The sequence below is a fragment of the Diadema setosum genome, chromosome 13, assembly GCF_964275005.1.
Source record: "Diadema setosum chromosome 13, eeDiaSeto1, whole genome shotgun sequence".
NCBI classification, from domain to species: Eukaryota; Metazoa; Echinodermata; class Echinoidea; order Diadematoida; family Diadematidae; genus Diadema; species Diadema setosum.
Genome location: NC_092697.1, coordinates 27,413,638 through 27,438,225, shown reverse-complemented (window position 1 = coordinate 27,438,225; position 24,588 = coordinate 27,413,638). Strand labels below are relative to the sequence as shown.

At 38.3% G+C, this 24,588-nt stretch overlaps 1 protein-coding gene across 5 annotated transcripts in view; it reads right to left on the bottom strand.

Moving 5' to 3' along the window:
- Positions 1-144: 144 nt before the first annotated feature.
- LOC140236666 (single-stranded DNA-binding protein 3-like) overlaps positions 145-24,588 on the bottom strand; it is a 176,051-nt gene continuing 151,607 nt past the window's right edge. For 2 of the 5 annotated variants that reach the window (XM_072316586.1, XM_072316587.1), the window contains 7 exons: positions 24,347-24,411; positions 23,568-23,604; positions 14,873-14,933; positions 8,859-8,915; positions 7,362-7,432; positions 6,748-6,948; positions 145-1,834 (listed from right to left, as the gene is read on the bottom strand). In XM_072316586.1, the coding sequence (XP_072172687.1) occupies positions 1,712-1,834; positions 6,748-6,948; positions 7,362-7,432; positions 8,859-8,915; positions 14,873-14,933; positions 23,568-23,604; positions 24,347-24,411 (615 nt within the window). In that variant the 3' untranslated portion in view covers positions 145-1,711. Of the gene's footprint in view, positions 1,835-5,581; positions 5,622-6,747; positions 6,949-7,361; positions 7,433-8,858; positions 8,916-14,872; positions 14,934-23,567; positions 23,605-24,346; positions 24,412-24,588 lie in introns of those variants that run through there. The other 3 variants (XM_072316588.1, XM_072316589.1, XM_072316590.1) reach the window with 2 other exon arrangements.

Genomic DNA, 24,588 nt, shown 5'->3' with positions numbered 1-24,588 from the left:
GTAGCTACAAAACTATGCTCAAACCCTGATATCCTGGGTGTGTAATCCATCAATACCTCAGTCAAGAAGAAAAAAATGCTTCTGGAACGAGTGGTACAGTGGGCAGATTGTCATACTTTAAAGGGATTTTGTGGCAAAAAAAAAAAAAAAAACTACCAACAAAATATTTAAAAACCGCACATATGCAATTGATCGCAATATCTCCCCTCTGGACACAGTATGGGGGCCAATAATCTCTCCACATGTCGGCCCTATCATGCATTTTAACCTGACTGGCCACATGAGGACAAAACCCCATACCCAAAATGCCGGCGTACAAGTACATTAATACCATGATAAGTACATAGCGGTATCATCTCTTTAGAAGCGTTATGCAGTAGTAGATTGAAGTGTCAGCAGAGTGCTTTATCTACAAAGAGGTAAGGAGTTTGGATTCTATCGGAAAATGGGTGCAAATGGCCTGCCTCCAGCGTGTTTTGTCGCTCCACGGAGAAAACTTCAGTATGGGACACATCCGCTGCCACCTGGAGTCCCTACCAAAATTGTGACTGTCTGTAAAATCCTATTGATGAAATCATCTCCAAAAAGAAACAAATCATGTGAGAAGCCCTTCTTTTGTGGGTAAATGCCAATCTGCACTTCTGCACTGACAGAATTTTCTTGAAAACAAACAAAAATCCATGTCCAAAACACACATAGGCAACTCCCTGTAGAATTAATTTTCCCTCACAAAGTTAGATTTACCATTACAGGATACACTTCTTCATCAGAGGAGTAGGCCAGAACAGGAGACAAAAGAAATTACAAAATCACTACATTTTTTCACATTCTTCATATGCATAAATGTACATATTAAGGGTGGCATGCATCTTCAGATGTTTGGGACAAGTCTTAAAACATTGCATAAACAAAGAAAAGTCATTCATACACTTTATGGTCACAAACTGCTGCAGTGAACAATTCCTCTTCAAACGAATAAATAGACCTTAAATACAGCAGACTATGACAACATAACTCTGTCAGTTGATGGGTCAAGCACTTGGATTGCCTCAGCCCCTCCCTCCCCCCTTTTTGTGTCAGTAGACTCGACCACCATGTAAGGAATACATACACCACTGGAAGAATCCATTTAGCTGGTTGTCTTGGAGACGGGGGTGTTTGAAAGAAATCATGGGGAACGAGTTCAGGAACCAGATGATTCCATCAAAATGTACAGAGCACCGTTAGAAAGTAATCGAAGTCATACTTGCATATGAGTACAATACATCAACTAGACCCAAACTGCCCCCTCCCCTAACCCAACTTATTTTTCAATTAAATTTCATTACCATAGTAACAAAACAACCAAGAATCAATGTAACATGGTATGCACGTCCCTGACATCTTGTTTGACAAAAATATGCTCACCCACCTTCAGTGGGGAACTAGAATCTGTAATATATTTTCATAACTCGATATGGATATTGACATTGTCATCAAAATCAACATTCTGATCTCCCCAGTTTTACAAATGGATTAACGTGAACAAGGCTTCCATATGAAATGCTTTGTGAAAGGGAAAGAATATCTCTGATTCATATAAAACTGATTTGTTTCTTGTCTCATTTAAATCTTCCCCGATTTTCTGTCCTGAAAGATGAGGAGTGCGGGATCGACAGAAGAGTTGAAGAGAGTTTTCCGGGAGGGAGAGAGGTGGAAATATAAATTACTATTATTGCATGAAGTATTCTGGATGATCGGGACCGGGCGTGTCTTTCTCGAACCTCTTCGCTTCCTCTTGCATTGTTTCCTTGATCTTGAGTATCGCTGCTGACTCGTTCTGGTCTTGAGGACACTGTAAGAGCGGAGAAGGCGGAAAGAAAGGAGGGCAGGGCAAGGGGGCGGGAGACAAAATGGAGGGAGAGACAGAGGGGAAAGAAAAGAAAAGGACAAAGAGAGATGAGTTGAGAACAATGGTACCAAAAAAAGAATGAATGTCACATGGGGCAAATATGAAGCAGGAATAGAGGAAGAGGACAGGGTAGGAAGAACGATTACAGAAAGGACAATGATGGAGAGAAGGTATAGCGAATGAAGGGATGAGTATGGGAAGAAGGATCAGGTAACAGGAAGAAAGATTGGTGGTAGAAATGGTACGGATGGCGAGAAAGGATAGGCATAGAATGAAATGGGCATGTGGCACGGACAACAAGAAGTGTATCCACAAACAACGAAGGACAAGACATGGGATTAATGAGATGAAAAAAAAAGATAATAACAATAGAAAGGGGATGGGTGCCCAGACGAGAGTGACATTGGATTCATGACAGATTTCAAAAGGATATTACGGCACACAGACCAGGCAATGTCAGTAGAGAGGAGAGACATAGAAGGTATGGAAGGAGAAGTAGAAGGTTTCAATAGAGAAAAGGAAATACAAAGATGGAGATGAAGACAGATGGATGGATTTTGATGGAAAGAACGAGAGAAGTGACACACAGAGCGAGATATATGATGAGCACATCATGTGGTTGCACAGAGCAAGGTGTTGAGGATGGGGCAGAGGCGGAATAAAGACCAGAAAGGTGGTGGTGGTGGTGGTGGTGGTGGTAGTTGATGATGCACATGAACGTTTGACAGGTCAGAGAAGGGGGTGGGGCAGAATGGATCAGAGAATAAGGGTAGGAAAATCAAAGCAGGAGTAGGGAATGCAGAGAGGAAACAAACAAACAGAAAATAAAACAGATGCTTTAGATTAGGACAATGTGCATCGACATGGTGCTGCAACAGTGATATTCAAGATAAGGACTGGCAGACAAGGCTAATTCTTCCAAATACATGCATACCCACTCATTACATTTCAGATATGTGTTCCTATCACTATCGTGCACATGTACATTTGTAATAAAATTAAAAGAAAAAACCCACACATGGTAATTTTGAATCTGAAAAAGACAAATCATAGATCATATTAAATCTCACAAAAGGCGATGAATGAGCCTTACTGCAAAAGTGACTTTGTTTTATGAACATTTAGGACTATGCAATACAACCTAAGACACTAATTACTCATATATTCATCTAACAGAGCAATTGGTGGATATATTGTAGTATACACATGGCTGAGATTTTGTTAAGATTCGTGCAAGTACAGCTCTCGTCAATTTGAGCATGTTGGCCCAGTAGAGGGACATTGAATGGTACAAGTTTTATTTCTGCCTTAAACAACAACCTACATGTACATCAATAACAGACAACTCGGGTTCCCCCACGCTTTTATATTTCCTTGCAAGTAACTTTTTCGGGGGGGGGGGGGGGACAATACAACACAAAGAGGAAATTCATGTATCACTACTGATGTCCTGAGAGATTTTTTTTTTTTTTTTTTTTTGGGGGGGGGGGGGCTCAGTTTGTGGACCTAACATCTCTTTACAAACGAGGAAATTTGTGATTATGTTACAAATCTCTTTCAGGGTCTAAGGGGGTGATAAAAGGTACACATGTATGGGATCATCTGTGTGCATGCCTTTATACTGTAACTGATGGACTGTACAAGCTCTAAATATTCATGCAGTAAATGTACACAGATCACAGCACTGGTTTATTTGAGAAGCAACACGTACAATATAGCTCATTATCTTTCTTCTCTCCTTTGTCATATTCCATTTTCAGCAAACAGCATCATACACCGTACATGTACGTGTAGCAAGTGTTTTTGTTTTTGACAAGCAGAGGCTAAATTGATCTGAACTTTCTGACTGTACGCCAACTCGGGGCAATTCTCTTGCGGCTTCGCGCCCCGGGGTGGGGCCAATGGGTGCGATAATGCAACGAGGATCAGACGAGGATTGAGTAACAAAGCGAAACTACTCCGTAAAGAGTAGAGGTATACACTGTAGGCTTTGTCGCTGCCGTGCAAGCAATGTTTACAGGAGGGTGCTCGGTCTGGTCTCAAAAGGACTGATCAGACTCACGACGAAATATACAACGGGAGGAAAGCGGCTGCAGTCATGCATCTTATAGGCAAGTGTATCAACCTGCTCAGCTAACCTACTGTATAACTTTTGAAAGTGTACATTCAGTATAAATAGCAAAGCAAGTCCCTCCTTTGAAGTACAAAAAGAAAAAAAAAAACCCTGTACATTGCGCAATGGTGCCAGTGTGTGTTCATTATCATTTTACATTGTGACACTTTATTGCAAGAAGTACTATATATTCATTCTGTAATCCAAGCTAAAAGAGATAGGCATCTTTTCCCCTCTCGCATCTACCAGAAGGCAAAAAAGCACCACCAAATACATATACTGGCCAGGATTTTTGTACACTGGTGCAGTGTGTCTGTGAGTGTGTTTTAGGCATTTGATACCTTGTGTTGTTGCTGCCGTATGTGCACATTGACAATAAAAAATTATTGATCTTCTCAGTTCTAACGTGTAGATTTCTGCAAGTGTGATCTGAAAAATATGTTTCACTTTCTTTCATACATTGTACCTGAGCCCCATACAAGCAACAAATCAGACACTTCCTTAAAAGAACTTTTAACACCACTTATTATACTGACACTATGACCCACATGGGGTGATCATATTGCATTTCAAGATACATGAAATGTCAAAACACTATTCAAGAGAAGGATACCCATTCACTTTGAGTTCTGTAGATAAAGGGATTTATTTTTATCCCTTGAGGAATAAACATGATTATTCAATGATACCTTAGGCCTGATAAAACCTAACATCGAATACTATTCAATGACATTCACAGTTGAAAACACTTCTCAAAGGTGAACTTTGGGGTTCTTTATTGATAGTTTGATTTCCACTGAAATAACATCCAGATTCATAGGGAAATGTATGCAACTATGCAGACACTCTGTAAAGGCATTAAACAAATGAAATTCAGTTTGAGAAAGGCAATTTGGTACATTTAACCTTAGGAAAGAAACTGGAAACATCTGAAGAATAATTTGGTATTAATTTGAACATCCCCTGCCCTCCCCCCCCCCCCCAAAAAAAAAAGGAGAGAAAAAAGGAGAGAGAAAATCATTCACTAAGGTCACCACGGTGATTCAGTGCAAAAGTGTCACTATTCATGTCTACTGGAAATTACTAAAGATGCCTGATGCAAAAGGAAAAAAAAAAGTGTTCCTATGAATTTTCTCCCCATTTTTCCCATCTGAACCAACTTAAACTTCTTATCATGGCAATTCAAATCTACACCAAAGATGCTCACATATCCTTCAAATCCAATATTTACTTCTGTATTCTTAATGCTAGCAAATATATCTAAAGCCTCTAAATTCTGATAAAAGAAACGTCTCATATATACATACATATATATGCTCCTTGCCTTAAAATAATTCTGATAATTATTCTACTTGTTCTACAAGTCTATTCTACCACTTTGGTGCTCTTACAGTAACAGAAATAATGGATGCTCTAGAAATAAATCGACAGGAACTGACTCAACAGAGAGAGAGAGAAAGAGAGAGAGAGACGAAAATAAGCTGTGCAGGTTGAGTGTATATGGCACTTCATCAAATAAGATTGAAACATCGATTGGATTTGGAATAAATTTGGACTGGGAGGAATGAGGCACTCACCTATCACTTAATCCTGATTTTCAATTTAGAAGACCGCCAACTGTGAACAAAATCGTTTTGATCGGGAAGAATCTTTTAATTTCTGTTCGTCAGCTGTTAGTAGTCATTTCGTCAGATTGTTGGTTTATTTTAATATTTTTCTTCTTCTTCTTCTTTTTGGTTAATATAACCATCACCAATTCCAGGGTTATAAATGCAGCGTGGGGGTTATCGGGAGTGGATAGGGTTGTGGATAAACAGTGTGTTACCAACAGCAGGGGGTAGAGTGAACGGTCTTTAATGCTTTTGAAAGATATTTTGTTGGCGAACTGGAGTGTAGTGCCCTTTGTGAATATACAGTGCCCTCGATTCGGCTCTACGTATTATGCTGCAGAAACGGGTTGTAAAGGAAAGGTCTTTAGTTTAGTAGGATACAGTAGCTCTAGATAGATAGAAATTTAGTTAAACTAGAAGTTGTTATGCTACAAAAGAGGCAGCCTTATCTCGGTATATATGTATATACATGAACACCAACTCACACATACCTCAACATTTGAAAAATATCATCAAAACAATTAATATATTTTCCTAATGAGATCGATGAATCATATCCAAATTCTGCTCTCAAAAACATGCTATATTATAACAAGTACTGGAATCACACACTGCAAAGTTAAACATCAGCCCTTGTGTCTTATCATACAGCAACCCTGCTTGCTTTTTCCTTGTAATATACTCTCTTTTAACATGATACAATTGGAATATCGCAACGCATTACAACAAATATACGTGAACCCAACATGATTATTTTAAACTGCTGATCTCTCTATGTATACATTATAGTTGACAATACACAAGAAATGCTCTGTTTATCAGTCTGATATAAATACAACACTGTACTTTGCCTAAGCCTTCAACACTTTTAACTGGTCTATAACATCAAACTTTACATACATGTAACACGAGGTCTGTCACACATCGCTTTGATATATTCATGTCGTACAATATGAGACAAAGCTATATGAAATAAACATTTTGCTAGGAAGCAAGAAAGAAGGTGGGGAGTAGGAGGGGAGGGGATGACCCTCTCCCCATCCTAAGGGGGTGGGGGAGGGGTGGAGGAGGACCGCGTGAGGGGTGGGTTTCTAGGGGTTGGCAGGGAAGCTGTAGCACGCGTCTCCACTTACGTTTTCTGCGTATGGTGGGAACATCTGCGGGGTCATGGATCCGTTGTCTTCTCGGGGCGTGCCGGGGCCCCCGGGGCCGCCCGGCGGGTTGCTGGCGGGTGAACTCTTGGGCATACCGTCCATTTCACCGTTCATGACTGGGGGAATGTCTTGACTGCCCATTGGCATCGGACCGTCCGGCCCAGAGCCCATTGGGAAGCTCTGACGAGGGTGAAAATATAGGCAAGGATCAAAACCTACAACTCAGAAAACAGCACAACAAGAGAATGGGGAAAAAGCCTTAAGAGAATAGAAAAACACTAAAACCACTTTACTTTAATGGGTACCCCATTTTCATCCTAACATACATTTGTAGGCATAAGAATGGCTAGTACAATTGTATGTGATGAAAATTGCAACACATTTCACATACTGTTTTCTCTTTCCTTTACTTTTGAATGGATTGCCCGATTTTCCTCAACCTCTCACTGATGTCTTCTACTAAAATTGCTGCATTCACTCAATCCACATGTCTATGAAGATGGACTTGTCCTTTAAGTTAACAAAAAAAAAAAAAAAAAATTGATAAGAGACAATCATCATGACTTGAGGACGAAATGGCAGGCCGAACTCACCCCTGGCCCCATGGCACCGCCAGGAACTGGCTTCATCATGGAGAACATGCTGTCACCAGAGTTGGAGGAGTCTGCCAGAGGAAAACAAGCAACCACCAAACAGCCATGAACACAATGTTAAAACCAAATGCTCTTAATGTAAAGGATTGAATTAAAAAAAAAAAGGCAACAACAACAACCAACCACATTTCAGACATTACTACAACTTCTTTAAACCAGCCTTTTGAAACATTTTACGATTAAGAATGCAGGGACATAGCACAACATTCATTTACACAGCACTGTGTCACTACAAGAGTACGTACAATTTGTACTACATTGTACATTGTATGTCCGCCTAATTTTATACATGTACATTTTGTGAGGAGGCCACAATATCACATCACAATCAAATAGTTATCATTCCACGGTGATGAGTACTTTCAAAACAAATATGGGAATTGACAAGACTAATTCTGGGCACAAATACACTACTGTACAATTATTTGTCAAGCCATGCATGCAACATATGTGTACATACTGTATACCTACACTTACAATTCACATAGTGCAACTAATGTGCCAAACAAATCACTGAAGTGAATACTAGTTACCCTACAGAGCATTTCTACCTAAAACAGTGTTTTTCACAGGAGAAATGGAAGCTATATTGAAATGGTAAAGATGCAATCTGTAGACCTAGTTCATCTCACAAGCTGCTAAGGAGGGTGTTGGATTGAGGGTAGTTTAAATCAGTCTTAACGTTATCTGGCCACATTACAACTCTCGGCTCTGCATGTACAATGTACACATACCAACAAGCATTTTCATACACCTTACGATCTTGACCTGGACACTAAAATAAAAATGTGTAACACAATTACAAAGATTTGCCGTACATCCTAAACTCAAAGGGCAACTAACGCAGATGCTAATATGTGGGACAACATAGATGACTAGGATTTCTTCCTCTTCCCCCTCCCCCCCCCCCCCACAAAAATATACCTTATATGTCCTGCAGTCTCTAGTTTTTGTCAAAATTTTCCCTTCAAGCATGCTGTGTGAGGTATTTTGTACGCAGACATGCCCAGAGAAATAAAAAAAAAAAATAATAATAATACCAGCAGATTTTTGGTCTAAAAAAAAGTAAAAAAAAAAAAATATCCAAAGAAAGAAAATAATATATTTATATATACTGTAACTATACAAATATAATGATAGATGCAAAATGACTATATTTGAAACATTGGCAAAGAAAGATCTATCGAACACAGGAGAGCCAACTACTGCCATGTGTCAGTGTGAGTTCAATCCAAATGCACTACCCACAAATCTGATATCATTGCCATCTACTGCTAGAATCAACCACTGACCACGGAAAAGAGGGGAAAAATGTAAGCAAAGTGAATCAATCATAGAATCCCTCCCCCTCTGCTTAAAATGGCATCCTTAGGTGAAGTGACCATGGTTGGAAAAGAAAAAAGTTTTTTTGGGGGCGGAAAAAACGTGAATAGTCACCTCTTCTCGCACTACCTTGCGACATTCTTCTGTCAGACGCCATGGGCTGTGACGCACCTGTCGCAAAGACATCAGCAAAGTCTCAAGACACTTTTGGGTCTCGCCGGAGCCGACGACAATCAAATTCAGCATGGAAACACTTGCTGGCATGGTCGTTGCCATGTTGGCGCATGCCATGAAATCGTATGCATGTCTTTTTCGTTGGGTTTTTTTTTTTCATACAGATGCAGAATTTCATTTCATTTGGGAGTCACCAACGATTATCAAGGAAAATTAGTGTTTTCTTTTTTCCTTCATCTTTTTTTTCTGCCATGGCATCTAGGAATATTTCATATAAATTCCACTGAATACCAAATATTGCAAATCCGAGTATTCAGTGTGAAATGTCTTTTTCGTTTTTTCTTTCTCTTTCTGGACATAGGCAGTCAAAGGTAAGCGTGGTATGGTATGCTTAATTCTTTATGTCAAAAGTGTTTAACTTTTCAATACAAGTCAAAAATATTTGGACACAATAAAAGACAAGACAACTATGCGTGCAAAACTGACTGATGTATTACTGGGACATATCTAGTTGAGTCTTTCCCTCAAGTTGCTGTCACGTTTGACAAATGCATAAAACAAATAGAGAACTTTGTGTTATTTTTCATCTTGTCTTAGAAATAAGTTTAAGGCTTTGTGCCCTTTGCATTAGTTTTTTTTTTTAGATGTATATATCCAATCATATTCACATTAGATGTCAAAAGAATTTGCTGTATGCCTCATTCAAATTATTGATTTGTTGGATAAGCAATTTTTGCTACTTAATCTGTCTTAAAAGCTGCCTGAATTTCATGAAAAAGCCATGAAATCTAATTGCTTCTCTAAGTAGAAAGCAAATACTGCACCTGCTTCTTTGATATGATCTTGTTTAGATATGAATACACTTGAAGTGTTTTCATCGAAAGAAACCTAATGGGACACGTCGGATCTAATAACAATCTACACGAGAGCGACAACCGTGGGCTATCAAACATTTGTTATTCCTGGAGCAGAATCAATTTTCTTTTGCTCGGCAACAGCCAGTGCGCAGCAAGTGTTTCCATCTTGGATTCGACTGATCATCTTCTCCCAAACGGGCAATTAGTAAGTAAATAACTTGGAATAAATCAAGCCCGAGTGAGATACAGTAGATCAGAGACAAATGGTATTCATCCGTCTCTCAAAGGAATTGATACCCATTAGAGAGAGAGAAATATATGTATATATGGAGTGAGATATAAAGAAGCAGCAGCCTTAATTCCCCGGTGCTTGCATTGATTAGTACAAAATGCGGCTGAATTTGTTGTTAGTTTGTGCTGGAGTAGTAGCAGCAGTAGTAGTAATGATAAAAATTTGTTGTCGGAAACTTTTTGATTCAGTTAGATGTTATTTTCCCCGTTTTGTCTTGTTTCTTTGTTTTGTTTTTTTGCTTTTTTTTAATACATTGTAAGTAAATGACAGGCGAAAGCTGCAAAGTGGAAAAGGGCAGATCACAGCCATGGAGGCAAAGACCTCCGATTAACAAAAAATGCTAGATGCCTAGTGAAGCAGTCCTTTGATACGAGCATGTCTCAAGAGGTAACATCCCAGATTTGCATGCCCACCCCACTGCCATAGAATTTCATCCGCATCTGGCATTTGCAACTGCTACGCCGCCAATCATGTGGTGGGATGAACGACATAAAGTCAAGGAAATCATTTCACGTCTCATTGGAGGTGTGCATCAAGTCTTGCGCAAAGACGTTGACTTCAATAAAGATTTATTCCTTTCTGTAGAAAAGTTGTGGAACTGTTTTGAATCACTTGGCACAACATTCACCATTAAGAGTCATTATTTTGATTTAAGATGACATTAAACGGTTTCTTGTTTTCTTCTCGCCAAAGTCTTGCTGATGAGGAACACTGCAAAAAATCAAGGCAGGATGGTATACCGGTAGTAGGAATGTTACAGGACATTGAACTATTATTTTTTAGTGTTAGCAGTGTTAAGTCAAAACAGAGGGTTTTAGTGGCAGAAAAACTGACTACGAATGTGCGCCCATTGAGTGGATAGAGACCAAAGTCCCAGTATTTAACCCTATTCTAACTGGGGGGGGTCAAATTGACCCCCCCCCCTCGACGTTTTGCGCCACGATTTCGTAACGCGCAAAGATTTTGCCGCGTCGTTTCATGACTTTTTTCATTTGAGTCTCCCGCATATTTTGAGACCAAATTTGCGATGTCCGGATACACCATTCTGAAGTTATGCAATGTTTTGCATATGCATGTCAACCCGAAAACCGCTCAAATTCATGATTTCGTGTGCAAATCCAATGCAAACTGTGGGTTTTTTGTTTAATTGATATAAATTAGATTATTTCAACTTTTAGCCATTGAAATAAATCAATTCTAATGTAGATAAGCTTGAAAAAGTGCCTCCAACAAATTTTGGCAAAAAAACAATAGAAAACAAAAGATCAAAAAAACAATAAAATACATAAGAAATTAACAAAACAATAAAAAACAAAAGAAAATGATTTTGATTGCGCTATTTTTTTACAAGAAAATTGTTTGATGTGTCTTGAGGAACTTTGACACAAAAATCTAATAATCCTTCAGTCTTTTTGATGGAGTTATAGGTGAAAATATGATTTCATGTGTTAATTTGCATAATTAATTTTTTAAAAAATATGAAATCAAAATTTTTCTATTGTATGACCATGTAATCTTGTAGTTGACATCCGGCTCTATGTTCAGGCAAAATTTTGCGGCGATCGCGCGATCGGCGGCCGAGATCTGAAGGGGGGGTCAAATTGACCCCCCCCCCAGTAAAAACTTGGTCTCAAATAGCCCAGTTAGAATAGGGTTAAAAATGGCAGAAATTCAGTTTTATTTACTTCTCTCTACCATCTATCTCCTGCATTATGATTTACTCTAGCATTATGTGCACTCATAAAGGTTGTGTATCACCCACAATATTGATTTATCTCATTATCTAAATGTCAACCACTTCCTCACTTTTTCTTTTCTCAAAAATAAGAAAAATAGAAAGATGATATATGTACAGTCTCTCATCTTTCTTTTCTCAAAAATAGGAAAAATAGAAAGATGATTTATGTACAGTCTCTCATCGTTAGGAGAAAATCCTTGAGAACATTTCTTCATCCTTTCGAGATGTCCATCGCGCAGAAATCTCAAAAAATAAACAAGTTTTTAAAAAATTAATTAACAGACTCATCAACATAAAAACAAAGGGAAAATGAACCTAGTTTCCCTCTACATCAGCATTATCTTCTTTCTTTTAACGAAAATGCTGACATTCTGACAAAAAGAAGGCCAGAAAGAACTCGCAATGTAAACTAATGCCCATAAACTAATGTAAACTAATGCCACAAAGAAGACACCAATCAGGTCTGTGTGACAACTAACACCCTAATCAGTCGGCAAACAACTGAAAGCATAATTTTTCTCTTTTTTTTGGGGGGGGGGGAGGAAGAGGAGTGTCATTGTATAGTACTGTTAAATATGAGTAGACAAGTCTTATGGGTAGACATGGTCAATCACAGAAGAATACATATGGTTAGACACCAGTTATCTAGTTCCTCTGAATATTTGTACAAATTGTATAAACACTTGCAGAGTAATGAATGATGTTGAAATTGTAAACAAACTGTAGAACATACAGTGTCCTTAACTAGGAAATGCAGGACAAAATATATAACTTGCATATTTCTATTCACAATTCATTGTACATTATTATTTTTTTTTTTTGTTGGGAGGGGGGGGGGGGGGGGGAAAGAGAGAGTACAATGAAAAAATTCCACAGGGCACTGGACAAGTATGGAGCAGTTGGATACAAGAAACATACATGTCTGCTTGCATTACACATACTTTTGTATTTTGTCATTTACATACACGTACTATCACAGGAAGACAAGATATGAATTACACATTAGCAGCAACATGGAATTACACACATGTTAGTTCACTCACAAGAAAAGAATTACTGTAAAACGAAGAATGCTTGCATGCATTCTAATTTCGGGAATTGCGCGAGAGCCAAGATTTGCAGATTCATTGCACACAAAAGCTCTTGTCTACACTCTACTACTTGTGTATATGTAATGAACGGCAGTGACAATTCGAGAAAATTTCATGCCGCGAAAAAGGCCATCGGCCCCAATTCGCAGAAAATTTAATGCCACAAAAAGATCTCGCTTTACAGTATTCTGGCTCTCTGTTATCACATAAAGAAAGCAACACACACACACACATGAACACAGTAAGTTAAATTCAGGGGCCCATTTCATAAAACTTGTCATCAGTGACAAGTTGTCATAGATGTGACAAGCTACTGAAATCCTTGCATCTGATTGGCTGAGAGCAAAATTTGTCATAGAAATGTGCCAGTTGTCACTGATGACAAGTTTTATGAAACGGGCCCCAGATATGTAATGCATTAGCAGAGTGTTGTAAATGTCAAAAGCTTTAGTACACAATTTTAGTTGATAACACAAAGATGTCATGTGACAGGTCCACTAGTGTATATCCCTTTCACATAATCCAGTCAACTTTTCCCATGCCACAAGTATGGCGACATTAAAATGATAACGCCAAACTCCACGACAAGAGATAAAACTGATTTGACAAGCATGCATCATTGAAACGTTGGTTGCAAATTTGCAAGGACCAAGTGACGCACTGGTCAAGATTTAGGAAATAACATTTCAAAGAAGAAGAACATTCGTTGGTCTATACGATCCTTGCCGAGAAATTTCCAAAATTCAACTATCAGCGACATGCTTTTCTTGGGGCATTATGATGCTAATAATGGCAGTGAGCAATTTTATACTTCTCTGCATGGTGGGACTGAAGAAAGTTTGTACATCAGAGGTAATATCCTATCTCTGAAATCATTAGCTGACAAATTATTCACAGCTATACATGGCATCAGTGAGCATATTGATGTCAACATTGCTATGCTACTGTAAACCACGTAACTTCATAAATTGGCAGCAGGTTACGTGCGAGAAGACAAAAAAGTGTGCGTCAGAGTTACAGTTTTGTACCATGCCTACTTTTTGTCGTTCATATTTCTCATGAATAATTACACCATGCAGAAACTAGCCATTTGTTCAGCGTAATTATGGTTATCGATTGTTCAACTACAATGAAGACGAATAGGTGGATCTACAAGCACACAACCAACAGGCATGCAATTATTGACAATGATAGCACTAATGGTACATGCACAGGTACTGGAATCAAATGTAATCTGTAAAGAGATCTCCCATTGCAATTTAAGTTTAAAGAGATTTTCACCTACCAAACTGTTATTCTGAGAAATAATCCATTTCCGCAGTTGGGTACGAAATTGAGAAAATCCACTGTCCCCTCGGTTGTATTCAAACATGGGATACATAGCTAACTTTTGAAATTTTTCCAGCAGTTTCCCTTCTTATGCTATTTAGAAAATGAAAGTATCTGCTCTTCCCGCCTGCTACCTTTACAGTGATACAAATCCACACCAGGGCACTGTTTCAAGAAAGTTATCAGCCCTGACAAGATGTCAGTCTCCAACAATCACCATAGTAACAGTCTCCAACAATCACCATAGTAACAGTGAGTGACCACAGCTTCTCAGCCAACCAAAACCAAGGATTTTACTGGAATTGTCAAAGACTGACAACTTGTCAGGGCTGACAACTTTCATGAAACATAGCCCTTAATTTATTTCAGTTTCTGCTCACAGAACGAAGGCAGAAGCACATATTATTAAATATTCTGTGCACATTCATCAAGTTCTTTACACAGAGATGGGGGATATCAAGTTCCCTGAAACCACTGACATGGGAAACTGTTTTACAAATGAAAGGCAACAGATTTTGTATGAATTTCATGAAAGGCCTTTCCTTTCACTGCATTTAACCCTGTGATCACCAAGGGAGACCTATATGTGCGCACAAGTCCATGGCACTTTTAGAGACGATGGCTCTGTGGGGGTTAAGTGGGCGTACCTTGTGGGCTAGGCATGATGGGAGTTCCTGGAGGCCCTCCACCTGGACCGCCGGGTGGACCCTGGAAGCAAGAGACAGACGCACAGACACACAGAGGCAGAGACAAAAGAAAAAGATGAGAATTGTTATTAAAGTACGCAATAGTCCAACACTACTATACCAATGAGCACAGTAACTAAAATCAGCTTATCACCTCTATTCCAAACTATAGATAGTGCATTCAGTATCTGCATATATTCATGACGAGCTTGTGATGATCGCTTGTGACAATCATTACGGATTCTTGCCAATTCACAAAGTAAAAATGTAAAAACATCAAATTTTAAACTGATTTGCTGAATTTCATGCCAATGATTTATAATCAGAATTACGCCTGATGTCAAAATTTCACAATTAGTGTGAAACACTGTACCAATTTTCAAAATGTCTTTTGGTGTGTTTGACAGAAATCATATACTTCAAAGAACACTCAAAGCAAACAAACAACATAAGGTGAATTAGAAAAATTGTCCAATCTTGCCAATCAAGACACAGCTATGTACCACAGAACAACAAAAAAAGTAATAATCACAAATTTCAAGTAACATCCATAGCAAACAATCAACATGAGTGACTTGAAAAAAAAAAATTAACTTTGCCCGTGAAGACAGCTATGCAGGTTTTTATCATGTATTGTGTCATACAGAACAATGGGATGAATGCTTAAATCACAAGATTTGCTTTTGCATACAAAAAAAAAAAAGCATACTGAATGAAACAGGGCCAAAACAACACTGTTGTGGTCGCAACTAACAAAACAATATCAGAAGTATGAACTTTTCACTTTCTTCACCTCTGCTTCTATGGAAATTAAAAGCAAAGTGTAATTTCTGGAGGATGAAGTACTAAAACCTACTTAGATTGGAAAAAAAAAATACAGAGTCAGCAAAGATTCCATTATTTTCAAAACATGTATTACATAAAAAATACTTTTTTTTTTAAATTTGTGTGCAACATCCTTGTTTTCAATGAACAATCAAAAAGGTTTTCCATACAATTTGCATCTTTGAGGCACGGTTCTTTGCTATGAATAGCTTTATGAATTCACACCTCCCTATTCCTATGGGGAGCAAAAAGAAAGAAATAAAATGCTTAATTTATCTACGTGTATGAGAGCAAAGTGATTTGGCCTACACATCAACTCTGTTGTACTTCACATGATTATGGTGATGTAAATGTGTCTGTTATTCCACAGGAGTAGACTTTATCCAACATGTTATAGAACATGCTACAACGTACATGAATCTTAATCACCGTCTATGGACACAGAAATTTGTCTATGACACACTGTACTACGGATATTTCCAAAGGGCTAGATTCTTTTCCCACACATTTTGGGACACCTCTTAAAGGGAAGATAAACCCCAAGAACAATGTGGATTGAGTGAAAGCAGCAACATTAGTAGAACACATCAGTGAAAGTTTGAAGAAAATCGGACAATCGATGCAAAAGTTATGAATTTTTAAAGTTTTGGTGTTGGAACCGCTGGATGAGGAGACTACTAGAGGTTATGACGTATGAGTGGACTACAATATCAAGAAAATATAAAGAAAATACTACAAAAATCCATTTTTCATGAAAATTACAAATTCCATCAACTTGATATTGACATATGTTAAGGGTAGCAATTATTCCCCCTGCTTTCTGAAAGCGGTTGGTCCACTGCTCTTTCATAATTCCAGAAAAGTGAATCTTTGTTGAATATCCTTTATATTTTCTTTGTATTGTCGTCCACTCATACGTCATATCCTCTAGTAGTCTCCTCATCCAGCGGTTCCAACACCAAAACTTTAAAAATTCATAACTTTTACATCGATTGTCCGATTTTTCTCAAACTTTCACTGATGTGTTCTACTAATGTTGCTGCTTTCACTCAACGCACATTGCTCTTTGGGTTTACCTTCCCTTTAACAAATATAAATATCAGAATCACCATCTACGGACAAAGATATTCCTCTACTGCACACTGTACTACAGGCATTCCCACGCACGTGAAACGAAGCATGCATCTGACCACACTGTGCACAAAATCCACTTCCAGTTACAAAGACTTCATCAAAGACAACTATTACAGATCCTGCAATTACATCTGCACCATATTGTTTTCAAGAGGAGGCCACGGCAGATTAAGTATGCAGCATCACCACCTAACATATGCTGATAAACCAATATGAATGGTCCTGCAAACTTTTTTTTCTTTTTTTTTGTTAGAGCGCCCTCTATCTGTCATACGACAGGGAACATTAGGTTAATCTCTGTGACTCCATATTCAACGACTTTTAGTAATCATCTTCACACTGATCAATTCCATAATCTAAGAGCACTACCCTGCCAAAGTACAATTGTTTGTATGCTAACACCTACACATTGGTCATCAAGGGGAGAGATGAATAATGTGTTTAAGTTTCCAATTATTAACATTTTGCAACTGATTGACAAACTGCCCTACATCGATGTGAATAAAACAAATTATTCAATGTTTTAGTACTAGCCACAATTAAGAATCAAAAGCATGCATACTCATGTTGGGCTCAAACTACTGTAATACCCTCCTGATTGCTAGACAAGCAACATATCCTCTAGACCACTACGCTCTTTTCCGAAAGCAAGTGATGGTTCTGATCCCTTGATAGAGCAGCAGGTATTGCCCACCTATTAAAATTAATGATTTCTGCATCAAGCTGTTCTAATTGATTTATGATTTATAATTCTAATCAATCAAAGCATTGATTGTAATACTTAAATCTTCTTCCCATAGCAGCAGGGCTTTTAAAGTTTAATCACATACAGAATTCTTAAGTGGACCTGGAATCGTGACAGAGCTCGCTTCTAAAATCAATGTTTGAACATTCTACGTCTAACGTTCACACACTCAGCGAAGATTACGTTGATATATCGTTGTGAACTGACAACTCAATGCTACCAGCTTGTATGCCATTCAATTAAAAACATATATCTGATCATTATTTCTCTCATTATACTTCCCCATTGCGCGAATTCTAATACCTAATCCATCCCATGAGCATGATCAGTAATTGATCATTTATCTCATTTCTCTCTATTTAAATGAATACAATGCCAGATGTAGGTGTGATGAATAGATAAGCTCAAAAACTTTAATCAAGGTATAATCATTCCTAACATTAAGCCACACATATGCCACAAGTGGCAATTCTATTCCTCAGCTCAAGAAATTTGGCAGCAACGAATCCTAGACTATCAAAAATTGACAAGGGTTGACACGACTACATTTGATATCAATACATTCAACATCACTTCTACTTAAGAGTTCTGATAACATCAATATCATTCTGAATTTCATCATAAAATCTGTCTCATGGCTGTGTAATGAAGCGTTTCGATGAATGCTCTTTTTGCTTGAATGTAATGGCTCTCAAAGCATTGATTTACTAATGACAATCACAAATACACCCTATATTTCTCCTCTTGGATTTTAAGGGATGGAACAGTATTGGTGGAGATGAGAATTGGGCTTTTCACTTTTTGCGAGATACCAAGAAAACACTTACGAAATAGTACAGATCATACCATTTTAAGAGGAATTCAAATTTTATTTGATGAAAATCGGGTTTGGAATGACTAAAACATCCAAAAACAAAGTAAAACAAAGCGATCATAATAAAGTGTGGGTCCCACACTTATTCTAGAATTGCTCTGTTTTGGATATCTCAGCCATTTCAAAACCAATTTTCATCAAATGTTGAATTCCTCATGGAATTACATGCTCTTTCATACTTCATAAGAGGTTTCTCATTATCTTACCAAAATATGTTAGAAACCTGAAATTAGGTCTCAACCAAAACTATACGATCCCTTTAAGCATTCTCCTAGCTTTTCTTTCTTTTTTTTTTTATATTTGTTTTATTTTGAGAAACACATGACAGAATGTCTAAATATGAAGGCAAAAACAGTTGAGTATGATTTCATGAGACTGTGATCACGGCTTTTTTGGATGTGAGTTTGTGCATGAATTCATCTGCCTTTTTTATGTTTTTTTTTTTTTTAAATAGTAATGTAGATAAACAAGCAATAGTAAATGCGTAATGAAAACTGATATACGAGATGACTGATGGGTTTTCAGTACTCAAGCTCATATGAGCTGAATTTACAGTAAAGGACTAGGAAGAAGGAGTCGCAGAAGCAAAACAAAATTTAAAAAATGCTACTCTCTTTTTTGTGTGTGTGACTTGTGCTAACATTTTTGTTATTCTTTTTTTATATACTGCTGTACATGGAAAATCTACAACATGAAACATATAGACGTGAAACCCTGTACAAGACAACTCGAACTGTAAGAACTGACAACACGACACAGGCCTCTGAAAGCCATCACGGATTGGGGCTCTGGCCTCCAAAGTGAACTGACACCAAGCTACATCTAGGGACGATCCATTCTCGTGGAGGGGGAGGAACAGCAAGACACACGGCACTGTGGATCAGACTGGACGGCATACGACACGACAGCCGGGCCTAACTATGGTGAGTAACGCATGCACTCGAGGGCTACCACATACACGGTTTTTCATGGAGAAAAATGACACAATTTTCACGCAATACTGAGATACATTTGGAGATATATATGTTTGACAGGGGATGGGGTGGTAGGGAAATGCCTGAAATGATGCAGAGATAAGAGCACTGTGAAATGCTGAGAACTTACTGGAAAGCTTCCCGGCGAAGCCTGGGAATAGTTTATCTAGCATTGACAGAAGAAAATCCAATTCAGATTCGGGTATTAGACATAGCATTCTCACCACTCAACATCAGTCTCAGTTTTTATACCTATAACAACCACGATAATGTGGAGAGAACACTAAAGAATTAAAAGGGGAAAAAAATGAAACCACGCAGAGATGTAAAACACTGTATGTCAGTAATCTTCCAGCCTTTAATAGTAACAGGGCTTTTGTTTGATTGCTTTTAAAGTGTGCCGTCATGTAAATGAATGCACACTTTAAAAGCTTCTTCGGTACATATCAGTATTTAAACCTGCAAGAAGATTTCTGTGATGTGACCTAAAAGCCAACACAGGGAATGACGAAAGAGTGAACCTAACCTACTTTCAAAGAAGAAATGAAAACACATGGGGCTAATATGCAATATATATGTAGAGATAAAAAAAGACGATAAAAGGAGAGCTTATCGTTCAGAACAAAATAACCCAAAGACATATCACGCTACTGACTGCACAAGTCATATGCTACATACTTATCGTCGGTTGAGAATGATAAGGGCGTTAAGTTGCCTCTAAACCCATAGTTTTCGGGACAACCTAGCGCCCTTCTCATTCTCAACAGACGTTAATATATTTTTATTTTAATTCTTTTCTGCGGTTGATGTTGTTTCCTATTAAAAGAATTCTGTGCCACTACAAGACAAAAAGTAAATCCAACGCCACAATCTCTCAGTCAAACTTTAATGCCAGTTCTTCTCACTACTGCCTACTAATGGCACCTTAGAGATAATTTACATGCTAACCGATCCTTAAGCCAATGCAGTCAAGGGATGCAGGGCTGTAATGGAATATAGGAATCCACATCAACCTCCAAAGATTATAGTATTTCATGGTGTAAAGCACCATCATATCGTGGCATTTGTCTTGCGAGGCCGATGAAAGTTAAGCCGTGGAAATTACACGGTGGATGAAATTTACTCCTGGTGATGCTATTTACATCACCTTCCTCCATAGATTTCACAGCAATTCCCACTGACAGATCTCCCCCATTCTTACCAGTGATTATCCCCATACATCCCTTCCCCCTCGCCCACCATAAAAAGAAGGGAAGAAGTACAGTAAACTAGGCCAGTTCGCAATTTGCGGTGATTCAAATGACCCAAAATTATAGATCATCAAATCAAAACAGTCGTAAAGCAAGATATCACCCACTTCTGTAATCCAACTTGTTTTTGTGTTGACAAGCTAATTTGAATGTTTAGAAATGTTCTTTTACTGCAATGTAAAAAAAAAAAAAAAAAACTAGAAATGTCGCTTTGGCGACTGGTATGCCTCCGCCATAATGCATGATTTTCCCAATAGGTCTAGATAGTACATGTGGACAATGTGTGATTACATTTTCACAAAATTGGCAAAATATTGAAATGACAAGTTTGTCACAAATGTGTTGAATGTTCACCTTCATTGACCTAGGTTTAATTGAATGAATAGGAGAGCATTTATCTAGGGATTTAAGGACTTTAACTTGACTTTGACCCATTCATACATTTAGGCATTGAGTAATTTTCAAGGTACAGGTGTGGAGAAAAAGTGCAATTTCTGAATTGAATAGTAAATTGTTACCATTTTCATCTGGCCCTTGACCCTAAAATTCATAAGATAATCACTTTCAGGTAGAACATGCATAATATGTACTAAGTTTCAAGATAACTTGAGCCACTTCGAGATATGGAGGAAAAAGTTAGTTCAGCACTTTCACTTGATCTTTGACCTTTTGACCTTTGAGGCAAAAAAAGAAGAAAAAAAAAAAACTTTCCAGAGAATTTCTATTAGGTTACACATGCATACACCAAGTGTAAAAAAATAATAACCCTGCTGGCATTGCATAAATATGAGGGAAATAGTAAAATTTTGAAGTGTTGCACTTGACCTTTGACCCCTGACCTTTGACCCCATGAACCCTACATTCTCTAGATAATCACTTCCAGTCAGTACATGTATATACTATGTTCCATGAAGATACTTGAACAATTTTCCAAGGCACGGAGAAAAAAAAGAAGTTTTGATATTTTTACTTGACCTTTTGACCTTTGACCTTTGACCTCATGACCCAAACTTTCACCAGAGAATCTTAATTGGGTAATACATGTATACACTAAGTTTCAAGAAAATATCTTCAGGCATTCAATAGATATGGCGAAAATAGTGAAATTTCATGTATTTGACCCTGACCTTTTGACCTTTGACCTTTGACCTCATGACGCAAACTTTCACCAGAGAATCTTAATTGGGTAATACATGTATACACTAAGTTTCAAGAAAATATCTTCAGGCATTCAATAGATATGGTGGAAATAGTGAAATTTTATGTATTTGACCTTGACCTTTTGACCTTTGCCCTTGAGCATGTGCACCCAAAAGTTGATAGGCACAACTTCACCCCCTAATACACATACATGCCAAGTTTCATTAGGATACCTCAACAGGTTTTGATAGTTACCTTGTCCACAAAATTCATTACGGACGGACGGAAGGACGGACGGACGGACGGACGGACGGACGGAAGGACGGACGGACGGACGGACGGACAACCCGAAAACATAATGCCTCCGGCACCACTTCGTGGCGGAGGCATAAAAAACATTCAGGCACTGTCCATGACATTGTTTATTACAAGTCTATGTGGCATTTATGTCATTTTTTCTTTAAAACGTCCTTTAACTGCTCATGTGCAGAGTTCAACTCTGAGCTGGCTTACTCACTCCTTAAAGATAATAAAAAGTTTTGGTACCTCAAAAGCTTCCCTGAATTTCCTTGTCTTGGTTTGTGTTTCAGGTTAAAGTACGTTGTCTGTGAGAATTACTCGCCCCAAAGTGCTCTCATGTCTTAGTAATCATGCAATAATGGTTTCGTACCAGAGCCGACGCTGTACAGCGTCGATAAATATTGTACGAAACCACCGACTGCGACCAGCAGCGTGCAGCCCATTGTACGCATAGCCAACTGCGACCAGCAGCCCCATACGCATAGCGTAATGGGGCTTCGCATTGTAGCATTCAGGATCATGACAGAATTAGTATCGCGGGTAAATGTCAACTTAAAATCCAAAAATTTCTTCGATTTGAAGACTTACCAATTAAGTTGAAGTATTGAAAACAGGCTTAGAACAACGTTTGGTTCTGCCAATAGTCCCTTTCTGTTCGAATTGATGACTGAATGTGACTCGGTCGAGAGGACCTTGGGAGAGCTACATACACTGGATACCATAGCCAGCGCATGCGCACACAAACATCTTATCCGTTCATGGATTTGAAATTTGTGTGCATGTGATGTGTTCGCATGCACTGGCTGTAGTATTCAGTGTACTGTATGTAGCTCTCCTACGGTCCTGTCGACCGAGTCACATTCAGTCGTCAATTCGAACAGAAAGGGACTATAGGCAGAACCAAACGTTGCCCGAAGCCTGTTTTCAATACTTCAACTTAATTGGTAAGTCTTCAAATTGAAGAATTTATGGGATTTTAAGTTAACATTTAACCCTGCGATACTAAATCTGTCATGATCCTGAATGCTACAATGCGAAGCCCGATTACGCTATGCGTATGGGACTCCTGGTCGCTATGCGTATGGGGCTGCTGATCGCAGTTAATTGCATGATTACTAAGACATGAGAGCACTTTGGGGCGAGTAAGTCTCACAGTGTTAGTTATATGAAAGGTACTTTAACCTGAAACACAAACTAAGACAAGGAAATTCAAGGACACTTTTGAGGTACCAAAACTTTTTATTATCTTTAAAATGTCATATTTACAAATGAATTAAAAAAAAAAAAGTTTGTGGAGACGATAAGTTTGTTGTACTCCTTCGTGTCACAAGAAAAGAACACACAAAGCCTCCAGCGACACTTTGTGGCAGAGGCATAGAAACTTATGTGAAGACGTTGGAAGCTGGAAACCTACCGACGATGTGTTGGGGTTCCACGGCCTTCCTCCTGGACTGTGGTAGGTAAAAAAAAAAAAAATTGGGAGATGAGAATTGGAAGCTTACATCGGTTTGAAAAACATGAAATTTTAGAGGCATGGAATTTCCGTGAATTGGAGCCGACAGCCTTTTTCACGGCATGAAATTTTCGTGAAGTGCCTCTGGCATTTATTGCATATAGTGTAGACAGGAGCCTTCACGTTTATCTTAATTTTGCGAATCTTGGCTCTCGCGAAATTCACGAAATTAAAATGCACACCAACAGCATTCCTCGTTTTACAGTATACATTTTAAAACTTGGTATGGCTGAATGAACGAGCGCAACAATTCAGTATCTACAGCTTATTTCGTACCAGTGTAATTACTGCTGTGTGCACACTCTACATATGATTATGATAAGTTTACCAATTGTACAATGTGACAAGATATTCATGTGAATAATTTGTAGCCTCTTTTACACACATCTTCAAGACATGAAGTTCGACAGAATAAACAACGCACCAGACTAATCAGGAACTGATATAAGTTAAAAACAAACAGACAAACAATAACTTACTCTATGAATGATGTTACAAGAGTCACTGTCATTTCCTGATAAAGTAAAACTCCCTTTTTTTGTCTGTTTTCACTTCACCTTTATGATTTTTCACTCCATATTATGAACTCTACAATTACATATTTCCACAAACTTCATTACACTACATAGGCCTCATCCTGATCTTTATACACATTTGACCTCTGACCTTTACCAACTTACATTGACATAGGCATTCCTCCTGGCATTGAGTTTAAGGGAGCCCTCATGCTTGGGCCGCCGTAGTTCTGCAAGAGGAGGGGGGAACAAGAAAAAGAAGAGGAGATTAAAACATATATCTTTGCAAGATATATTGACTCAAAAAACAAAACAAAAAAGCAATGTGGTGATTCTTACCACTGGTTCCTTGAGAAGATTTGGCAGTAGCATGATTGACAGTTGGGTTGCTTTTTGTTTTTGATTTT